Raw genomic sequence first — 17,116 nt, 5'->3', positions numbered from 1 at the left:
ATAATACGCCATTGAAAATACATACGGGTAAGGGGTTCTAATGTCGGTCGCCATGTTGCCCCTCCATCTTGAAAGTACATTTCGCATTTACGTTTGAGTTAACACTCATGGACGAGGTCGAACTGGAAGCCATGTTAATCTTGGACTACATTGGCCACCGTAGGAGTTAAAACGAAATCGGAATTGAGAGGAACAGAAACTAATATTCATCTTTTCACCGCTAGATGGGGGTAAAAATCACACAGTGTAGCTTTAACAAAACAACTATTCATATATTTTTCAGAACTAATTCACTTTGTTATAGAGGGTATGCGCGTGACGTCACCGTCGGCCGGAGTGCCTGCAGTTACTCAGAGTGAGTGGCAAAAAGACTGAGCGGCTGTATTTGTTGTCAGCGTGAATGCCGCGAAAAACAAACACAACACATATAAAGTGGGAAAGAGCTTTGCGATTGACTGTACAAGTAGATTTGGTGAGTCTTACCCTGGCACTCTGTCTGTTGGCCTTCCTCTCTTCATCTGGTAGGGGAGGCATGGGGTAGGGGTATCTCCGGCTGGAGGCGATGGAGCCCGTTGAAGAGGTGGGCGATTTGGCCGGTGACAGAGTCCTGTGGGATCAGAGAGATGTGACATTAGTACTGAAGTGTGTGAACTGGATAACAGCGTCAAGATCCAGAACAAACATGGACCTGTCACCTTTGACCTCTTGAAGAGGTCAGAGGGAGTGTTCCCACGGCAAGCCATCATCCAAAATCACTAACTTCATCAGTCCTTGCCACAAAAGTACCCACCCAATAAAACAGTGAAGCTGGGCAGATAATGCAAGCACAATGCAGTGCTTTTGGGATGTTTAAACGAACAAACATACCCGGCGTCATGTGGGCTTACAAACATGGCGGACATGATGAGGTGACCAGGACAGACACAAGTGATCATCATCACAGAGAACATGGCAGCCATACATTGATGACATCATAGAGTGGACAAGCGAAAAGTTAAGCAGCAGCCGGCATGCAGAGAGTGTGAGAGGGACAGAACCGTGAAGGAGGAATACACTACAAATATCATACAAACACAAGAGCTTTAACTACAATCAATGAGTCTGGTTTGGCCTTTTGATGTACACATACAGATGCACAAATACAAGAACCTAAACACAGCACCTGAGTGAATCTCATATTTCAGTCCAAAATCAAATGGTTGAGTAAAATTCATTTTAAATAGTCTTTATTTGTATTTATAATGTTCAGATAATGTCACAAAATACTTCATGGGCCATTTCTTATTTCTGTTGATTTTGGGGTGAAATCTGATCTTGGTTTTGTGATATGATCATATGAAAGGCATGGATACTTGCATCTCATGGTTATTGATGTTTACATCAAATGATTTACTGAATAACAAATGCCTTCCGTCTCCTTTAAAGACAAGTGGTCAGTTATACGACTAAATTGGGATGTACTGTATGATAGGAAGATTTCTTAGGACAAGCAATTAAGATTCATGATTACAAAACTCTGGATGTAACTCTTTGAAATTGTAGAAATGTTCATGAGTTTAGCAGATCAAAAAGAAACAAATACATCGAAACAAAACCCTTCAAACCCTAACGCTCAGCTCTCATCTCTGAAAAATGATATTTGGTGAGGGAAAAAAAACAACTGAGGAGGGAAACTGATGGATAGGGGACAGATATAATGCAGTCTGGTGTTTTTGTACCTAATATAAGGTCCTTCAGTGTTTTTATTCACATCTTCTACCCATTTAGTAACATAATACTCTGATTTGACGCAAGGGGTTAAATACCTGCAGGAGGAGGATGGGGAAGGAGCGATGGTGAACAGAGAGAGAGAGAGAGAGAGAGAGAGAGAGAGAGAGAGAGAGAAAGGGAAGGGAAGGGGAGAAGAAAAGATAAAGAACAGGAGAGATAGGAGAAAGAAGGAAGTTGGTAAAAGACAGCAGCAGCACTGGCATTCTTTTTGGTCCAAGATGCAGGTGAGAGATCAGACATCAGATATCATATCAAGTTTTTTCGCTTTGTGGCTGGTGCAGGACAAAACAAAACGAAGACTCTACAAAACACAGCTGTTGTTACATCAGCATCCAATTGACCTTAGTTCTCAGTATTTTTTAAAAATTTGTCTTCATCTACGTATCCTCATGTTGTTTCAATCCTGTATGACTTTATTTCTTCAGTAGAACACAAAGCAAAATGTCCCTTAACATACAATTAAAAGTGAACAGGGAAAGGGGTTCTGAACTTTCTGTTCATTAAAGAATCTTGACAAAAATGATGCCCACAATTTCCACAAAATATATTACCTGTTTACAATATTGATAATAAAAAGAAATGTTTCTTGAACACCAAATACGCATATTGGATTTGAAAGATCATGTCTTGCTCAATTAAATGCAGCCTTCATGAGCATATGAAGAGTTCAGATGCAAAAGCCTCTAAGTGCCATTTGAAATTTTCTTCTAGAATGATAATTTTTATCAAGCTTGTATATTTAAGTTCAGTGATTTCACTTAAATGGCAATGATAATTACCTATTAATTGTTATTTAAGTGAAATTACTGAACTTAAATATACAAGTTTGATAAAAATCATCATTAAAAAAGAAAATTTCAAATGGTATTTAGAGGCTTTTGCATCTGAACTCTTCATATGTAAATATTCAAATTTATAAAATACTTATATAATATACACTACCGGTCAAAGTTTTAGATCATTTTTTTTTTTATGTTTTTAAATGAAGTCTCTTCTGCTCACCAAGGCTGCTTTATTTGATGAAAAAAACGGCAAACAGTAATATTGTGAAATATTATGACAATTTAAAATGACTGTTTTCTATTTTAATATATTTTAGAATGTAATTTGAAAGCTGAATCACCAGTTTTCAGTGTCACATGATCCTTCAGAAATCATTCTAATATGCTGATTTTATGCTCAAAAACATAAATTATTATTTTCAATGTTGAAAACAGTCGTGTACCATTTTTCCCCAAAAAATTCTATGAAGAATAGAAAGTTCAAAAGAACAGCATTTATTTAAAATAATCTTTTCTGTAACTTTTGATCAATTTAACTCATCCTTGATGAATAAAAGTATTTTCTAATTTCTTTCCCCCAAAAATAAAAAAATAAATTCTTCCTGACCCCAAACTTTTGAATGGTAGTGATTAATGTTACAAAAGCTTTCCATTTCAGATCAATTCTGTTCTTTTGAACTTTCTATTCATCAAAGAAACCTGAAATAAAATGTAAAAAACTGTTTTCAGCATGGATAATAATCATAAACGTTTCTTGAGCATCATTTTATAATAATTTCTGTTGGATCATGTGACACTGAAGACTGGAGTAATGATGCGGTAAATTCAGCTTTGATCACAGGAATAAATTACACTTCACTATATATTCACATAGAAAACCGCTGTTTTAAATTGTAATAATATTTCAAAATATTGCTGTTTTTTTGTTGTATTTTTTATCAAATAATTGCACTGACATCAACCTGGCACTATTCTTCTAGCACTTAGGTTAGGAAGATTAGATTTAAGAGCTATGGTAGAGGTGAAGGTTATCAGTCAATAAAGGATTTCGATCTCTTCCTAATTTCATATGGCCTTAGATGTCTCGAAATATAGTGCATTTTGGGCTACTTTTATTATTCTTATTTGGCTAAACAGCCCCTGGTCACTGAAAAGTTTAGTAAAAGCAACACAATTATGTTGACAGAAAGTGATTCAGGTTTGGATTGGAATGGCATGAAGATGAGTAAAGTTGACAGAATGTTTATTTTTTGAGTGAAATATTCCTTTAAATTTAGCAGAAGAACTTCAAGCTATTCAACGTTAAAGCACATCACAGAAGTGTGACGCCACTTCCTAATGCATTTTTGAATGCCTTGCTTGAGATTTGAACAAATATTACAAAATAAAGTAGTAGTATTTGTGTAGGTCAGCTGAATGTTGTTCTTTGGTCAGTTTGTCACATGCGTTTGAAAAAGGAGAGTGCAGAAACAAGCGTCAAGCTGAAATCAGAATCTATTGTGTTCATTTACAGATGAAGACGTGCAGGTAAGTTTCGGCGTGCTGTTCGTTCCAGAGATTAAACCAATGCACACCAAAAACAAACACAGAACAAATTCATCTTGGACACACTGCAGTACTGATACATGGCATAGAGTTTAAGACTCCATGCAAAGTCCAATATCCACCCTGTGTTTCCAAATAAAAGAAAACACGTCTCTATTTCAATACAAAATCTCTTACTCTGTGGAGTTGGAGCGAGGACGGAACTTCTTCCCTCTGAGCTTCTTACGGGTACCTGTGATGTTTCCTGCAGTGACAGAGGAGACAAACATGTCATATGAATGCTGAGATTAATCTGATGCAAGCTCTGTCATTTAGAGCTGATGCATTTATGGATGTGTTACCTTGCCATGAGTTGCTCCTGGGTCGTCCGTTTTCACAGACGTCAGAGATGTGCTTGGCATCTGGGATTCTTTCACTCCACGAGTGAGACAGACCGTTAGATCTTCAGACCAAAGAAGAGAGAAATTATCTTTTAAATACCTTAAATGCCGTTATAGAGATTAAAAGGGTTCTGTATGAGGAAAACAAATGCTTGAGAAGTCACATGGGTCATTCCTACTTAGCAGTACACTTTAATGTTCCTATCGTGTATGTCTTAATATATTGGATAACATTAAACTCACGTTAAACATTAAATCGTTATACTCGCTGTTATATATCACTGGGATATTTTTTCTCATGTCTCTGGGTGCTGCAATCACTTCTTATATGGAAAAATTGCCACTATATTTTCAAATAAACGTCAAATTACTTAATGAAATCACCATCATCCAAGTGATATCATGTACTTCTTTTTAGTTCTCTCTTAAATTAAAACTACAGTATATTCATTTCGTACTGTGAAGCAGGAATGATTCGCAACACTGTGATGAGCTGAACAAACACACTGATGAGTGAGATGAGCATGAGATCATGGAGATGGGACACCATGAAGACACTGACTTACTTACTGCCTCAGTATTAGTGGTACTAGAGCCTGATAAGACTTTGACAATAACCAAGAGAGGGACAAACAGACAGTTACAGAATTTTGAGCCAATAGCACAAACCTGCAAAGGACAACTCATCAAGGAAGTAATAAAAAGTCTTCAGTAAAAATTACATCCTGTAGAAAGAACTGCACACTTTATCTTAAAAAGTCTGTGCCAAATAAAAAGGGAATTATTTAATTCTTTAAATAAATAGAGCTCAGTCAAAATGAATCGGCCCTTAAAAAAAACAACAACACAAACTCTCTTTAGGAGATCTCTTGAATCTCTCAGTTGTATCTCCTAGACAGTAATGAGACTAACTCCAGAACAAATAGTGACGTTTGGCTCTAAGAAGTTTTATGTCTTATGCCTAGAAAGCATTTTCACAGAAACATCTGAGACAAAGTTGATCCTTAAAGGGATAGCTCACCCAAAAATAAAAATTCTGTCAGTATTGTTCCAACCCCGTAAGACTTTCGTTCATCTTCTGAACAAAAATTTGGATATTTTTAATGAAATGTCTGACAGCTGTTTCACTGGTAATTGATATCTGCCAGCTCAGAAATGTTAGTAAAGACATCGTTGAAATAGCTCAAGTGACTACAGTGGCTCAACCTTAAAATTATCAAGCGATGAGAATACTTTTTGTGTGCAAAAACAAACAATAATACCGACTTTATTCAACCATCTCTTCTCTTCCATGTCATTCTCCTAAGCTGTTGACGTAGTGTAACAGCGCAGCACTTCTGGGTTGTACATCAGAGCTTAGACTAACTATTATATAGTGATTATGTATTAATACAAAGGCCAATAGTGAGCCTTTGTTCTGACGTACAACCCAGAAGCGCTAGATGAACTCACTCAGAAGCCCACACAGATAAAAATGAATAGTTGAATAACCTCATTATTTTAGTTTTTTTAATAAACTTAAGGTTGAGCCACTGTAGTCACTTGTACTATTTTACAATGTCTTTACTAGCTTTTCTGGGGTGTCAGATATCTTAATTTCTGTTCCGAAGATGAACGAAAGTCTTACAGTGGGTGAGGGTGAGTAATTACATTTACATTTATTCATTTAGCTGACGCTTTTATCCAAAGCGACTTACAATTGCTATATGTCAGAGGTTGCACACCTCTGGAGCAACTAGGGGTTAAGTGTCTTGCTCAGGGACACATTGGTGTCTCACAGTGGATTCGAACCCGGGTCTCTCACACCAAAGGCATGTGTCTTAACCACTGCGCCATCACCACCCCGACAGAACTTTTTTTACTGATGGAATTTTCTGGGTGAACTAACCCTTTAAATTTAACATAATTGAAAACTCCAACTTCAAGTCTTTTGAGCTCTCAAAGTAAACTGTCCTATTTGTTTTTAAAATAAACGTTCCACTATTTGTTAGTGAAGCAGGCAAAGCGATGAAGATGAAGATGGAGATGAAGCACACCTGAAGCCGAAAAGAGAGATGTTTTGGCTGATGGAGGGGATAGAGGGGGTGAAAGAGCAGGTGTTGATCTGGAAGTGAGACAGGTAAGCAGACCTCTTCTTGGAGCTGCTTCCAGAGTTCGAGCTCACGCCCTGCGGCATGTCACTGTAGAGAGAATCCGCGTCTCCTGGCTTCTTCACGTAATCACCCGGAGGCATTTGACTGACAAACAGAAACAAAATTTGATCTGAAAACTGGGCTGGGAATATCGTCCGCCAGCAAAAATGTTATCACTTAGGAAAATATATAACCACCAGTCAAATGTTTGGGGTCAGTAAGTTAAAAAACAGAAAAAGAAATGAATACTTTTATTCAGCAAGGATGCATTAAATTGGTCAAAAGAGACAGTAAAAACATTTTGTATTGTAACAAAAGGTTCTACTGTTAATGTTTCAAATAAGTCATGTTGTTGTTTTTTTTACTTCATATTCATCAAAGAATTCTGAAAAACAATGCATCAGTTTCCACAAAAAATATTAAGCACAGCACAAGATTGATAATTATAAGAAATGTTTCTTGAGCAGCAAATCAGCATATTAAAATGATTTCTGAAGAATCATGTGACACTGAAGACTGGAGTAATGATGCTGAAAATTCAGCTTTGTCATCACAGAAACATTTAAATATACAGTATATATATATATATACTGTATATTTCACTATATTGCTATTTTTCTGATCAAATAAATGCAACCTTGGTGAACATAAGAGACTTCTTTCAAAAACATTAAAAAAAAATCATTCCTAGCCAAACTTTTGTACGGTAGTCTGCAAGCCAAAATGTAATACTGTATGTAGGGTAAGGTGTTTGTTCTAATTCTTAATCCAAAAGTACGAGCAATAATAATAATAATTCAAAACTTTCCACTCCTTCACTCGACACATAAAAGAACACTATAAAATGAAGAGAAAGCTGAACAAACCGACAGAATCTTCGATGTACATCAGATTCAACATACTGACGCTGCCTGTAGCTCCTTCATGGGGAGAGCGGAAAAAACACAATTAACAAAATAAACAGCAAGAGAAAAATCATAATAAAATAACAAATATATGTACAATTCCAGTTTAAAGGGACATTTCACTCAAAAATGACATTTTTTTTAATTCATTTACGTACCCTCATATTGTTCCAAAACTGTATGTTATGATTTTTTCCCTTCCATGGAGCACAAAAGGAATAGTTTAGAAAATCTCTTCATTTTATTGAAAAACAGCTGTTTTGACAATTCTGCTGATCGTATTTTGTGTTCAGTGAAAGAAAGTCAAGTTTGGAACAACATGAGGGTGAGTAAATGATAATTGAATTTTCATTATTGGATGGACTACTCCTTTAGGGAAAGTTTAATAATGTTTTCAGCTAGTGAGACGTCAGCAGTCATGTGACTCACTTATATCCCCACGCAGAAATGCCTAGAATCAGTGCAAGGACCAGGATGGAGCCAGCAATGGCCCCGATGATGATGTTAGTAGTTGCGATGCCTGTCAGAGTAACAGAATGGTTAATCTGTAGCCATGGCAACTAGCAGACAACACTGACCTGCAATCATCTGGACAAAGCAAAACTAATCTGGATGTAAACATGATTCATATTTATGTTTGATTTAGCATTTTGTTTGTTTTGTCCCGTTGACCGCATGACAAAATCAATCTGAAATAAAGACAGATAAAGACAGGAACTAGAAAAAAGATTAAGATAAAAATGTATGCCTTTCTCTTTATGGAGGCTGTATGTTAAAGCCATCCATACACATCAAATCCATGAAACAGGGTATATGACAAGGTTTATAACAACACAGCACAGCAGATACACACTGTTAGCTTTCATTCAGACAGAAACACAAAGGAATAATGGGGTGAGTAAACGACAAAACGACAGAGAAGAAACGACAAGAAACAACAACTCAAATCTAAACTCACTGTCACTCCAGCAAAAGACATGAGCCTGTCCACAAAGAACGAGTGCGTATAAACAAAAGCCATGAAACAGAAAAATAAAAAGAGAAATTAAAAGCGTGTGAAATGTGTGAGTGGTGAATGAACTGTTGAACATGAATATGACAGAACAGAAGAATAACACACTAATAAGAAAATAAAATCATTATATCGTGATATCCTTTTTTAATAACAGGAACCATCAAATTTAGCCAAACACTTATTTTGTAAGAAATAATCTGATGTAAAATGACTAGTAAATAATCAAGAAATTCTATGCTGTTGACAAAATAAATTAAAATGATAAAATCCTTCAGTGCGTTAATATTGCTGGTGCCACGGTTTCATGTTGTGCTTAAAAAAGCATCTTATCACAGGTGAAATCGCAGTAATGCACTGCATCACATGGCTTATTACTTGCATTTTGACATATGTTATTTGTTTTAAAGAAATAACCTATGAAATATGTTCAGAAGTGGCACCTCGTCTGATTCTTGCAACTTTGGTAATGAAGAGTTCACACTTGCTGGAGCCTTTACACATAACCACCATGTCTTCTGTCATCAGCTTATTTGTAATGCGTGTTGGTAAAGGATCTCTGAGTAGGGAAACTGTGACTGGTTCTGTGCATCATCCTTTTGTGAAGTCTAAGGGGAAGAGGAAGTTTGGCCTACCTGATGTTTTGGCTGTGGGACGCACCAGCAGGTAACTCAATGGAGAGGTGGAGTTACAGTCCTCACCTGCCCAGCCCAGGTCACACACACATCTGAGCTCATTACTGCACACCTACAACACACACACACACATAGTATTGTTTATCAGCATTTCAACTAAATCTTTTGCTTGCAGAACATGCAGGGACTGAAATCAGTGAATTGTTTATTTACATACAAGTCGGCATTAAACACATGTTTAGTGACAAAAAAATGACCTTTAGAGGAGTTCAATCCGAGTCACACCATGATTTGAGAAGAAAATAAAAATTGATTTATGCTATTTACTTAAAATGATAAATTATTATTCTCTTCTTATTATTCTCGTATTATTATTCATGCTGTATATTCATAATAAAATATATTTAACTATACACATTTTATGTATTTTTTTAGTCAAAATGTATTTTAGCTTTGTTCTATTGCATGTTTCAGGTCATATCATCATTTCAACTGAAGCTGGATCAGTGGGTGACACAACTGTCCCCGTTCACACCACACATAATCTCTCACCCCATGTCCGGAGCAGATCACCCTTTCATTGGTGCCAGGGCACGTGCTGAAGTTGAACTCCTGCACTGGGAGGCATTTGTGGTTAAAGCAGATGCGATCCGTCCCACATGCCGTTCCGTCCTCTACGTATCCCAGATCAGTGTCGCCGTCAATCAGCACATGCCCTCCACTGAAACATTCACACTTACTTTAGGAAAATGAATCAACACATAGAAACCTGAAGTGAGTGTCTCTGACTGTACCTGCAGTCCAGTGATGCGCTGTGCTGGGCCACAGAGAAGGAAGTCAAACCTCCCTGTAACTCTCCTAGTCTGGGTGCTGGAGAAATGTTGGAGCAGAGCAGGTATCCACAGTTTACATCCCTGAAAACACACATGTGCACACTTTTTAATCTCTGTTCCAAGTTAAATGATCTTACACATCCCTGACATGCTTTAATGACTTAACTCAAATGTGATCACTACTAGTAATTAAAATAAAATAGTCTTACTTAAAACTATCGCACTTGTACCACTTGACTGCAGCAGATTCATTTCAGCATTGATAGTGTTGCCAGAGAAAAGCGTTAATCTGAATATGAGGATGTGAACGTCACGGGTGGCCATCTTGTAATTACGGTTATGAAATGGCATGAACGCAACATAAGCTTGTTGTTTAGGCTCAGGAGGAACTGTAAAAGGTGGCTGCTGTTTGTTTGTGGCGCTCTATGACTGTCTATCTACAAGTCTGCATGCTGAAAATACATGTTGACCAGCAGGTAGGACATCCTAGGAATGCAATGATTGGACCAACACAGAAAATATATGTATTATAATGTATTATAATGTAATATGTTTTATTATTTAGACCACTTCTATAAGTGATTGCTATCAGGATGCGAAGAGAGTTTTAACCAGTTTAAAAAAAGACATATGTTTTATTAAAACATATCTTACCCTACTTCTAAGTGTAATTTTATATACCTGAACCTGTCATGGAAATGCATTAGCCAACCTTTTATGCCGGTCAAACTCACTGTTTTTTACACTGAATCCAGGTGTCTTTGTCACGTCCACAGTTGCCCTTCTCTGTCCCCTCAATGTTGAGCTTCTCATAGCAAAACTTATCAGCCGATGTTGCTTCTTTTAAAACAAAAATATTCAATTATAATCACACCAGAACCACACACCAACAACAAAAAACATATTTCAAACAGCAGGAAGTGATATCACACCCACCAGTTTTTTATTAGCATTAACTAAAACTATAAAACAAATGTTTTTTAGTGATTGAATATATATATATATATATATATATATATATATATATATATATATATATATATTAGATGAAAGACTTAGATAAAAATACTAAATGTTGCCTTGGCAGCTAACTTCAACATCAAACTGAAACTGAAAGCTAAATGGAAATATATATATATATATATATATATATATATATATATATATATATACAGTATATATATATATATATATATATATATATATATATATATATATAAACTAACAAAAGTGACAAAAGGACATGAATGACTAAACCTTAAAATTAAAACTAAAAATATAAATAAATACTCTAATAGTATATAAACACTACTAAAAAACTGTCACTCACTCTCTCCCCAGAGGTACTTGCACTGCCTGTCCTTGGTTTTGCATCTGCCATTGAAACATCTTCCCTGAAATGAGATCAAATGAACAAAAATTGGTCACATAATATAAATTGTAATTATATTTCATATATATTTACATATTTTTAAAAACGCACTTGGTCTTTCTCACATGAGTACCCATCCATCTTGTGCAGGTTTGGAGGACACTGTAAAAAATATATTGAGTTATTTACACAATAAATATATCATATACCATTAAAAATTATTCACTAGAGGAAAGAAAAAGAGCATGTTTATACTGTCACACTATCTGCTATTTTTAAACATATGTAGTATGCACTATATAGTTCATATGTCATATGCTGTGCTGGTCACCGTGATTTTGCCAAGTAAGACATGTCTCTGAATCAACATATTTTGTTGACCCTGGAACAATATTTCTGTCTGAAAATTTAGTACTAACCCTACCCCTACCCATAACTTCTCCCTAAAATCAGAGGGAAATGAGATGTAACATTTATAACACTGATGTATAAGCACCTAGCCCTGGTTGCAAACCTACACTTCACATAAACCAGTAAACTCGTCCCTCAAATCTGATTGGTTGATTGGAATGTTGTTCCAGGATAGACTCTGTTGTATTAGTCCATTAATCATACTGCTGTAGGATGTGTTGTGCCCCTCACCTGGCTGGAGTTCCCAGTGCACATTTCCGGTATGTCACAATCATTGACAGCCTCACGACAAAGTGCACCCATAAACTCCAGCTACAGACATAGCACAAAGAGCATTAAAAATAACACAAACAGAAGGCTGCAGATTTTTCGTGTACGACTCAGCGCCTACCTGGCAGTTTTTACAACAGAGGCCATCGCTGCATTTGGCTCCCTGCGTCAACATACATTTCTTGCAGCAGTTTTCCCCTTCTCTAGCACACTCCTGCATAAAGACAGAAGAAGAAAAAAAAAAACAGATTACATAAGCAGTGTCAGACTATTGTGATCGTGATGTTGATGTAAGATCACTCACGGCTGGGCTTCCACAGTCACACTCCTCTCCTGCCTCCACAAAACCATTTCCACACTCTGGAGGATCCAAGAGCTACAGAACATAAAATAAAAATAACAAAAGAGAAAGAAAAAAGAACTCTGTTATTTTGCAGCATATATTGCACTACTATTATTTCACATATATTCCTTATTTTCATATACTAGTGCTGGACAACAATTAATCGCAAGTAATCGCATCCAAAATGTGTGTACTGGTTATAATTATTTTGTATATACAAATACACACATATGCATGTATATTTGCATGTATATACTGTATAATATTTATACATAATTTATATTATATATAAATATCAATTTTGTATTCAAATATATACATGCATGTGCGTTTTTATCAAAATAAGTACACACAGTACACATTTGAATATATTTGTAAACGTAATTTATTGCTGTGATAATTCTGCTGAACTACTCCAGTCTTCAGTCACATTATCCTTTAGAAATCATTTTAATACCTGATTTGGTGCTCAAGAAATATTCCTTATTATTATCATCAATGTTGAAAAACCGTTGTGCTGTTTAATATTTTTGTGGAAACCATCACACATTTTTCTTCACATATTCTTCGAACATAAAGTTCACAAAAACAGCATTTATTTGAAATGTAATCTTTGGAATATAAGCATTTACAGTCACTTTTGATCAATATTAATTTTTGTGTGGGCTTAGTGGTGTGCTAAGGAAAGTAAATGCTATGAACTCAGACAGAATTGAAGTGGGTTTACCTTTGAAGGTTTGTTGAAGAGACACGCACCACCTCCACTGTTCAGAAAATCATGAAACTCTTCCACGTTACAGTCAGAAAATCTCTCGGGTAAGTAAAAGCTGTTAAAGAGAACCACAAAGCACAAAAGTCATAATGCCTAATTTTCTTTGATTCATACAGCAGCTGAAACTATATTTTATAGGTTTGTAACACTATCAAATTCACATTGAGCTTATACTGAAAAGCAACTATTTTTACCTCAGTAACCACGTTTACACGTTTACACTGTGCATAAAAACTGACAAACAGATTCTTTTCCCACTACTCACGTATGGAAATACTGGAAGTGCTTACCAGTATGGATTATAATGTAAATGAATATGGATATTCCAATCCCAAATAAAAAGTATAGCATTTCTGATTGGTTTATAGCAATCAAGTTAAATCATGTTTACATGACACAAAATCAAAAGGTTTATGTAAACGTGGTCACTGTTGTGGAAAACGGAGCATATTACTGTTAAAAATGATGGACTCGGGTTAGAAAATAGGTTTAACATGAACTGGTCATGCTGAATGTAAACAACATCAGTCTGGCTGGCAGTGGCTATTGACTCGGTTTCATTCAGACCAGCAGAGGGCAGGACTCAGACTAACAAACAAAACACACCATAAAAACACAAGAAACACAACAACCAAATTGGGTGAAATGGAAGAATCCGTCAATTGCCTTTCATTTGTTTACAGGCAGATCTTGACCTTTTAAATGTGATGGATGTGCTAATTGCAGGATCTGTGTGTTTATATCTATGCTCTAAAACCAGGATTCACACATTTATCTGCCAGCCGAACCACTTTGAATTAAATAGTCCCCCTGAGATTTTAAATCAATGTTTCAAGAATTTAACATGTACCATGTAACATGTTTTCTGATGTTTTCTGAAATCAAAGCTTTTTGATTTCTCTGTAAAGAAAATATTGGTATTAACTCTGATTCAATGTCATGTAGATTTTGCTTGCTCTGCATGGTTGTTTGTGAAACTTACTTACCAAGTACTGCAAAACAATGTTATTCGGTACTTATTAAAAGCTTTAAAAGTTTGTTTGTTTCTTGTCTATTGTTTTACCGTGCTGGAAATAAGTATTTTACTTTAGCATGTTATCCTTTGGATTACAGGTTTTTGTTCGTCTTGATCCAGAAATCAATCAATCAATCGATCGATGTCAGTTAATGGTCACAGTGCATGCAGGGTAAATAAAATATTTCATCCTTTAATTTTGATTGATTTTATTATTTATAATGACTTATTTTTATGATTTAATTATCTTTTAACCAACTCACAAACCCCCTGTTCCTTCATAGTTTGCGAACCCGAGTTTGGGAAACCCTGGTCCAAATAAATTACGCAAATCACTCTCCTTTTAGGCGAATCCTCTCTGATTCTGATGACACTTTCATAGCTTTTGCTGTCCATCCACTACACCCTCTCTTTGATGTAAATCACAATTTTCCCACTTGTAAACAGAGGTGTGGCAGTATGGTTAAATCGAACAGTATCAGGAGAACGGCGAATACTGCTTAGCCTGTATCAGCCGGGTCACTGCCCTCAATATCCAGCAGAGATCATTCCGAACCAGTAAGCACTATTCCAATCAGTAACAGTCTGCAACAATGCAGTTTCAGGAAGCCTTAACCGCAGGCTGCAAATCAATAAGTGCATATCTCACATTATGCCTTGTACAAATGGTTACTCTTCATTTACCAGACGCTGAGTGTGTTCCTGGAATATCAGGGTACCTTTTCTTACCTGCTCGAGCATTGGTAATTAATTTTAATGTGTTGCAGACATTTTCACAGGATTGTTAACAGCAGGAAGACAAACTTAAAGGGGGGAAACAGAGAACACAACATATCCTGCCACATCAACACTGGAGTTAGTGGATCAGATCGGACATGCAGGCTGCACGGAAAATAAAACTCATCAAAACATCTATCAATGGAGAGACAGATGAGCGTGTCTGTCTGAAAGGCCATTGATACTGTTGTTAAATAACATGAGCTGTGAGAGTGTGCTGTAGCTTTCAGGAAATGATAAGAACAGCCCAACTACAACATATATATGTGCATGTTGGAACCACAGGACTTTCTCATACTCAGAAGTTTGGACTTTTTGTCCCAATAGTCCCATATTCTCCTGATAGTGAGAAAGAGCTTAGCTTAGTGTGGTGATTACAACACTTTTTCTCTCAGTTTATGAACTTCTACAAATTATATTCAAGTTGTGGAAATGTTTGCATTGATAAAAACAAAAAGTGAATGACTTAATAAATGTGTTCTGAAACATGACTTGTGAAGAGAAGAAGTCTTTTTTGAGAAGCTAAGCACACAGCAAGACGGAGGGTGAACACATACTGAGAGTGCTGGTGTGAATTTCAGCTAACGTCCTGTCAGTAAGCCATTACATATCAGATGACAGGTGTCAATCACTTTTGTCATCATAATTCTGATTATCTAATTGTATTATAAAAGAGTTTTGCGTTTAAAGGTAGACTGTGTGTGTCTCACGCAGGCTTTATGACATTTGGCATTAGCGTGAAATCATGATTGTTCTGTTCTGAGTGTGAATGACTGCAGACTGTTTTAAACTGTTTAAAGGGGTTATATCACGGAAAATTATGTTTCGGAACTCAAAAAGATTGGAACATTTTTTAAACTATAGTTAATGTAATTTTTTCATGGTTATTATAACCACACAAGGATGCCAAGGTGTTCACTACTTTTTTGTTGTTGCAAAAAGGCTTTTATTTAATAATGGGCTAGTTCAAACTATATAGGACCTAACAACAAATCCCCCCCCAAAAAATTTTAAGGGGCAGAGAGAAGGTGGAAAATACCGAAAGACCTTAGCTAATATTATAAGGAACAAAATAAAAGATTAAAAATGCATGATATGACCCCTTTAAAATGAGAGGATCCCAAAAATCCCCTCTTAATGAAACATGTCCGATTATGAGCTGTCGGCCGAATTAAAAACCAGTGAAAAAATTTAAGAGAGCACACAGGAAACTGCAGAATGTCCCAACATAATGCACTTCCACCATATTGCACTCTTGACTGAATAAAATTAAGGCCATAATGCTATTAGATGGAGTGAGGGGGGCGAGGCTGAAGTGACTCAGCAGCTGACTGGTCGACAGGACACGAGCGAGTAGCATGACACAGCCAAGCGTCTGCTCACCTGCTGTCCCATTCGGGAACAAGGGGAAACGCAAAAGGTATTAAAACACATGGATAAAGACAAACCAACACACACAGACGCACACTGTGACATGAACAAACACCTAACACATCACACGTATCTGATCACCTCACATCGGCATGTCTCGCATGACCACTGTGAATTTCTTTTACCGTTTTAGTTTTAAATACTAATTATCAGTAGTGCTTTGCAAAGTCTGATCATTCAATTTTTCACTTTGACACTGACAAACACGGTTTGTGAATATTAAGACTACTTAAAAAGATCCAGGATGAATTTGAATCATGAACAGTGAAATGTCAATGTCCACATGTGAAATGTCAACAGTGGAGAGCCAAAAATAGAAAATTGGACTAATATGATCAATAACACTTTCTCATTAAATGTTGAGGATTTTGTGTTCTAATTTTACACAGGAGTTCATTGGTCTATCTCACCAAAACGTCTTATTTTACCCCAATATCAAAAAACAAAACAAAATATTACAGTAGTACTAAGAAATGTAATTCTGAAATGTGCATATTTTGTGGAAGGTTTTGTGAGATTCATCCTCGCAGACTGTACTGTTAATATGCCCACCCAACAACAACAGCCAAATGAAAACAGGACACAGAAATGACTAAGCACCGAGACAGATGAATTGAGATGCCAAATTATTTACTGCCACCTAGTGGACTTTCATGAGAAATAGCATTTAAATCAGTCTCACTTTCTTACTAGCTGCCAGTTAACAACATCTGATGTGACAGAAAGCGTTA

General features: G+C 36.2%; 1 protein-coding gene across 2 annotated transcripts in view; it reads right to left on the bottom strand.

Moving 5' to 3' along the window:
* The window catches only part of adam22 (ADAM metallopeptidase domain 22), a 59,028-nt gene that overhangs the window by 3,677 nt on the left and 38,235 nt on the right, over positions 1 to 17,116 (bottom strand). The window contains exons 15-31 of one of the 2 annotated variants that reach the window (XM_039650700.2): positions 13,118 to 13,217; positions 12,352 to 12,423; positions 12,169 to 12,261; positions 12,009 to 12,089; positions 11,478 to 11,528; positions 11,325 to 11,388; positions 10,729 to 10,834; positions 9,956 to 10,075; positions 9,714 to 9,882; positions 9,162 to 9,273; positions 7,944 to 8,034; positions 7,476 to 7,529; positions 6,607 to 6,714; positions 4,439 to 4,539; positions 4,275 to 4,341; positions 1,719 to 1,805; positions 484 to 607 (exon numbers count right to left, since the gene is read on the bottom strand). In XM_039650700.2, coding sequence (XP_039506634.2) covers positions 484 to 607; positions 1,719 to 1,805; positions 4,275 to 4,341; positions 4,439 to 4,539; positions 6,607 to 6,714; positions 7,476 to 7,529; positions 7,944 to 8,034; positions 9,162 to 9,273; positions 9,714 to 9,882; positions 9,956 to 10,075; positions 10,729 to 10,834; positions 11,325 to 11,388; positions 11,478 to 11,528; positions 12,009 to 12,089; positions 12,169 to 12,261; positions 12,352 to 12,423; positions 13,118 to 13,217 — 1,600 coding nt within the window. The remainder of the gene's footprint in view (positions 1 to 483; positions 608 to 1,718; positions 1,806 to 4,274; positions 4,342 to 4,438; positions 4,540 to 6,606; positions 6,715 to 7,475; positions 7,530 to 7,943; positions 8,035 to 9,161; positions 9,274 to 9,713; positions 9,883 to 9,955; positions 10,076 to 10,728; positions 10,835 to 11,324; positions 11,389 to 11,477; positions 11,529 to 12,008; positions 12,090 to 12,168; positions 12,262 to 12,351; positions 12,424 to 13,117; positions 13,218 to 17,116) is intronic. The other variant, XM_039650699.2, reaches the window with a different exon arrangement.

The sequence above is a fragment of the Pimephales promelas genome, chromosome 12, assembly GCF_988280905.1.
Source record: "Pimephales promelas chromosome 12, fPimPro1.hap1.1, whole genome shotgun sequence".
NCBI classification, from domain to species: Eukaryota; Metazoa; Chordata; class Actinopteri; order Cypriniformes; family Leuciscidae; genus Pimephales; species Pimephales promelas.
Note: the sequence above shows the minus strand (reverse complement) of the source record. Positions and strands in the feature narration are given on the sequence as shown.